At 39.5% G+C, this 6,000-nt stretch overlaps 1 protein-coding gene across 1 annotated transcript in view; it reads right to left on the bottom strand.

Annotated features, from left to right (window-relative positions):
• The window catches only part of LOC139761879 (uncharacterized), a 28,283-nt gene continuing 22,283 nt past the window's right edge, over positions 1-6,000 (bottom strand). The window contains exons 5-7 of the mRNA XM_071686455.1: positions 5,008-5,132; positions 2,165-2,273; positions 1-1,197 (exon numbers count right to left, since the gene is read on the bottom strand). Of these exons, the coding sequence (XP_071542556.1) occupies positions 1,094-1,197; positions 2,165-2,273; positions 5,008-5,132 (338 nt within the window). The 3' untranslated portion in view covers positions 1-1,093. The remainder of the gene's footprint in view (positions 1,198-2,164; positions 2,274-5,007; positions 5,133-6,000) is intronic.

Below are 6,000 nucleotides of genomic sequence, written 5' to 3'. Positions count from 1 at the left end.
TTCCTTGTAAATGTTTTATTATTATATACACAGTGGAAGATAAATATTCTATAAATATTATTTACATAGTCATATGTACAACTTTAGAAATTGCGATGTTGAATTTATGATAGTGATATTTTAGATTCTAGATTCATGATGGCATATTATGGGAGATTTAACAAACATTGACCTAGCATGAGACGTTAAAATATTCATCCGGAGATTAACATTTATAGCACAGATTCTGGTTTTATGATCATGTAATTGTTGATGCCATTAAATCCAACATACCTCTATGAAAGTGTTGTCAGCATATCACCGGTTTTGTCGACTGAACCTCATATTCAAAACACGTATAGAACTTAGGAAAATCTAATGAGTAAAATGCATATTAATGCGTAATGAGTAAAATGCCTGAAAAGTGACAGTAAAATAGGTTATCTTGCCAGCAATCCAATGTTTATTATGCTGATTAGTTTTTTCAGATAAAATAACCAGAATTGACTGATATTTGACTAAACTAGAATAAGTACGAATATATGTAAAATGTGCTACTTTTACCAGAAAACATTTGTATCACAAATAGACACTCAATCACACATTCATACATCAAACACGTGAAAATATTCTGAGTAATCATAACGTAATATAAAAACACCAGTCCATACACATCAAAATATCATACAACTTAAAGTTCAATCAGATGAGATCCTTCAGAGGTTATCATAACTGCCAACTAAACGTAAGTTACGTAGCTGTCTCCATCATTTCCAAGCACCAGTACAATTCCATACTTTCCATTACCTTTCTAGCCACTTTATGATAAAGCTGCTATCAAAACAATTCTAAAGCTGCCATTATCAAACCTCAGTTAATTGCATAATGTCAGTATTACTGGTATCATTCACATATAGTCGTCATAACCATACAACGCTTAAATCGACCATTCAGTTGCTTCTGGGATGAGCATGGGTCCACCATGACTCCGCCAGCACATCTTTCCTTTCATCATTCCATTTTTTTATCCATTACCCTGTCGCTTGCCTGAGCATAACTTGCGTCATCAGACAAAGCTCTGAACCGTATCGTTATGAAAGTTTTAAGTCAGGGATCAGGAGCTGCTGCAGGGGAACATCTCAAATAGGGTACCGTCCGAGACACTCAATTCCGTGGAGATTAGGCTGACTCCATCATCCCCCGCCGAGAGAAAACGACCTGTGGGGAAGAGAATGTCATGTTATTAAGGGTGGTTGTGGATGTCTTGGGCTATGGGGCATAGATGAAAATGTCTGGCAGACTCAGGAAAATATATTCTTTCTTTGGATAGGTAACAGTCAAGGAACATTAAACAAAAGGGAAACATAAAACTTTTGAGTTTGGATGAATGCACGGTATTTCGCTCAACCTTTTCTGAGTTGGATGAGTACTTTAAGAATCAGCTTATCAATCTCATATGAAATTAAAGGTATATGGATGTCTTGGAACTTGGTATAGCATCATATCAGTATATAAATCTATCTTCATTATTAATAAAAGTGACAGATTATGAGGCAAGTGAAATGATTTTGTGTAAGTTGTGAGGATAATGAAAATACTTGATGTAACTCATCTTTAGTGCTCCAAACCAAATTAATCTGTGGTGACCCAGAATAAATGGCGCTCATTTGTTGTGGCTTAAGTACAGTGATACTGATATGCGATGGCTATAAGTAGAACTGATCCGCTCTGGCCAAGCCTACGTGGGTATTTATGTAAGGTGGTGGCCCAGTGTAGGTGGCGCTGATGTAAGATGGCCCTATGTAAATAGTGTTGTCTGTTGGTAGTGTTGGCTATGTGGTACTATTCTGTGGTGACCCAGACTAAGTGGTAATGATCCACGTTAATCTATGCAAGTGAACAAGATTTACAGAGCCAAGAATACGTAGGTGACATGTGACGCCATTGTTGACACTGAAAAATGATGATTTATACTAGGTACTCTGCGTTGTTGCCCTGCACTGCCAAAGGGGATTCGTAAAAACATGTGGGAGTCTTGAGTAAAATATAATGATGAGGTCTTTACTTGAAATGACAAGTTTTGGTGACATGTGGTGCCTAGGGACCTGTCCCGACATTGCTAAGACGTCAGGACCTTTGGTCTGTAACCTAAGTATAACAAACGTCCTTCATAAATGTCACTGACCTGTTACGAAGTGCTTGATTTGGAAGGAGTCATCGCCTCGAGCAGAGGAGATAATGAAGAACTTGTTGTCGGCCGACCCCACCTCACTGATGCTCTGGCCACCTCCGGCCTGTGGGACACAGCACCTTTGTACAAACAGGTCCAGGTACTAGCCTAATCCAAACACGATAGAAACGCACAGAGAAGAGGGCATAAAGCTGATGAAGTACACAGATGTACGAATATAAGGAAATTCTGATATATATATATATATATATATATATATATATATATATATATATATATATATATATATATATATAGTGTGTGTGTGTGTGTGTGTGTGTGTGTGTGTGTGTTTTACCGGACTCGTCTACTCGATGGTGCACAGCGAGCGAAGTGAGGGCGAGGCTACAGAATTTCTCCAATGAAGTCTAGTCTTCTCTACTACTTGAAGCAGAGCAGCACTTGGCGGCAGGAGCCTTTAGAACTGGTTCCCAAACATTTTTTTTTTAACACGACCCCCCTTTTGGTTTTCAGAAATCCTCACCCTTCCCCTTCATATATATATATATATATATATATATATATATATATATATATATATATATATATATATCCCTGGGGATAGGGGAGAAAGAATACTTCCCACGTATTCCCTGCGTGTCGTAGAAGGCGACTAAAAGGGGAGGGAGCGGGGGGCTGGAAATTCTCCCTTCTCATTATTTTTTTTAATTTTCCAAAAGGAACAGAGAACGGGGCCAGGTAAGGATATTCCCTCAAAGGCCCATTCCTCTGTTCTTAACGCTACCTCGCTAATGCGGGAAATGGCGAATAGTTTGAAAAAAAAAAAAAAAAAATATATATATATATATATATATATATATATATATATATATATATATATATATATATATATATATGTATGTATATATATATATATTATCTTTGTTTTCATTTCAATAAATGTTATATTTTCTTTCACATATTTTAGTGTTGTTGAGGATCAGCCAGTTAGTAGTAATGCGAGAGACGAGCAACGAGTCTGTGACATCCATGACCTGTACAAAAAGTTTGAGGAGAGATGAGATGGATGGAGAACGGGTAAGGGTGACTGCTATATCTTAGTTTTGCAAGGATCTGTGACAAGTTCAATCAGAGGGAATGGTGTAGACTCAGATTTTCCCCATGAACGTCTTTTAAGTAAAAGCCGTACTTTTCAGCACATGGCTTCACGGCCCCCCGCTTGTATCCACATTAAGCTCCCAGTAGTTTGGGAAACACAGCTTCAGAAAGAGGACTTGGGTAACATCTGGAGTCGTAATACAAATAAGTCCTGATATCAATACTTATAGATGAAGAGTTAAATAGCAATCTCTCTCTCTCTCTCTCTCTCTCTCTCTCTCTCTCTCTCTCTCTCTCTCTCTCTCTCTATATATATATATATATATATATATATATATATATATATATATATATATATATATATATATAAAGAATACTCTCAACGAGACTTTGCCAAAAGATAGAACTTGTGCGTAGTACAGTAGTAGGCAAATAAAGGGTACTTATAATATTTAGAAAGAGGAAGCCGTGTGTGGGTTTAGTGCTGGCCTCTGCCCACACCAGCCGTTATCAGTCCCGCAGAGGTACATGACGCAGCTGCGTGCAGCTTTACCGTTGTGTTACTGTTACAGCACTGCATAAGGAAAGTTAAGCTGAGGTTGTAGGCTAGACGGCTGGGAATGTGGGTGTGGGCAGGTGGGACTGTGGTTAAGGGAGGTGGGGACTGCGACTGTGGGTGTGGAGAGGTAGGACCTGAGACTACGATGTGGTGAAGTGGGAGCTGGAACTGTGGTGTGCAGAGTGGGGTCTTGGGGACTGTCGTGTGGGGAGACAAGGGCCGGAGGTCTGAAAATGTCGCACAGCGAGTAGGGGGATGGTGAGCTGTGGCCCTGTTGTGGTGAGGTTGGTCTGGGAGGCTGAAACTAATGTACACGTGGTGTGCTGTAGTGTTGCCTCACAACCTGCACGTTTACCCCAGGACTTACGGCGCCTGGCGGATGTGATCCCTGACATATTGCGGTTCTGCCTCAGAATACCCATGTACGCACCGTTCCTGTTCGCCAGTTCTCATATAAACTATGACACACACACATACATACATACATACATACATATATATATATATATATATATATATATATATATATATATATATATATATATATATATATATATATATACTACCCCATGACTAATTTCTAAGAGTCCCAGTGGTGACTAAGCCCTTTATAAAAGTTCTCGTAGCCCAAGGCTGCGCTGCTTCCACCAGCAAGGAAATGTAGACTCTTTTGGAATGGCAAGTTTACTGAGGGGACTGTACTCTTAATGATACATCCTTGCCGATGGTGACTTTTCGAAAAAGTTCGGTTCACCTCAAGAAGGCGGGGTCCAGTAACACACACACACACACACACACACACACACACACACACACACACACATTAACAATATATGAGACACTGAAGTATTTACACTGGAGGTCCCATGTCTTATACATCCTTTTGTATCACATTTTCTTTTAGATTATCTTATACTGTTTGCAGTTCCAGTTTCCTCTCTTAGGTCAGTCCATGTATACAAATCACTGTTAATGTGGCAGTATTACCTCTCATCGTGTGTGTGTGTGTGTGTGTGTGTGTGTGAAGATACCTTGAGAAAGAAAACGTGTCGATTAGAGAAACGCTCATCTCCACTCACACAACCAGTTGTCTCTCACATACTCATTACTATGCATGACAACTTTATTTAAATCAGTCACTGTTTAGTGGGACAGACAGTAGATGACAGCGTGGACTTACCTGGATGAAGAGGTTGCCGGAGGTGTCGGCCTGGAGGAAGCGTCCGCCATCATGTGTCTCGATCACCACCGCCTCGCCGTCGGGTATCGGTGTGAGGAGGTCGAAGAAGTGCATCCGGAAGCAGGCTGTCCGATAGAAAAAACGCGCCCGCTAAGTTAATCTTGGATCTGGTATATATTCAATTCCTGTTCATTCGGTAAAAAATAAATATTTTACCTCATAGATCAGGTTGGGGTATTTACTAAATAACACTTTTTATATTGGCTCTAGGAGAAAACGTTAGCTGTAACATGATATAATGAATTAACTCTTTAAGTATTATGTGTAGTCATGCGCCTAATTTTTACCTGGCTCTTCTTGGTATAAAAGCCGCTGACAAAGAACAATATTCCTGCTGAATATCCAACATAATTACCCCTGATTTACCTTGTGAGTTTATGGCCAATCAATGTTTTCTTGTGCATTTTTTTTTTCAGTGTCACGAAGACTTTCTAGTCACATGCTTAACTACAGCAGTTTTCGTATATTCATTATGTACCATAAAATAGATTACATGAATATATCGTCATTTGGAAAATAAAATAAGGCTGGGCCAAGCACGACGTTGCGACCCATGAGTATTATGGACTTGGCCTTTAACCTAACCCTTAGAAGTCAGGTCCGTCACATCATCATACTTGGGGGTCGTATAGTCGCTGTCAAGAGTCGTATCTTCGCACTCAAGACAACTAAACAACAGGGCTCCGCATCAGGACCAAATATAGCGACACAAAGAAGTGTGCTTCAACTGTATACACTACGAGATCAATGGACTACATGAGGAAAAGCATGCTAATCCTACGTCTGCTTATTGCTGTTGGATGTTGCTTCATATTGATACAAACTGAAACCACTCACTCCAAATGAAATTCACTTTACAGTACTGGTAAATGGTAAACGCAATATCTTTACTACCAGCCTTTTGCAAGGCAAACCTTGTTTCCATGTTTACAT

The sequence above is a fragment of the Panulirus ornatus genome, chromosome 42 (genome assembly GCF_036320965.1).
Source record: "Panulirus ornatus isolate Po-2019 chromosome 42, ASM3632096v1, whole genome shotgun sequence".
NCBI classification, from domain to species: Eukaryota; Metazoa; Arthropoda; class Malacostraca; order Decapoda; family Palinuridae; genus Panulirus; species Panulirus ornatus.
Note: the sequence above shows the minus strand (reverse complement) of the source record. Positions and strands in the feature narration are given on the sequence as shown.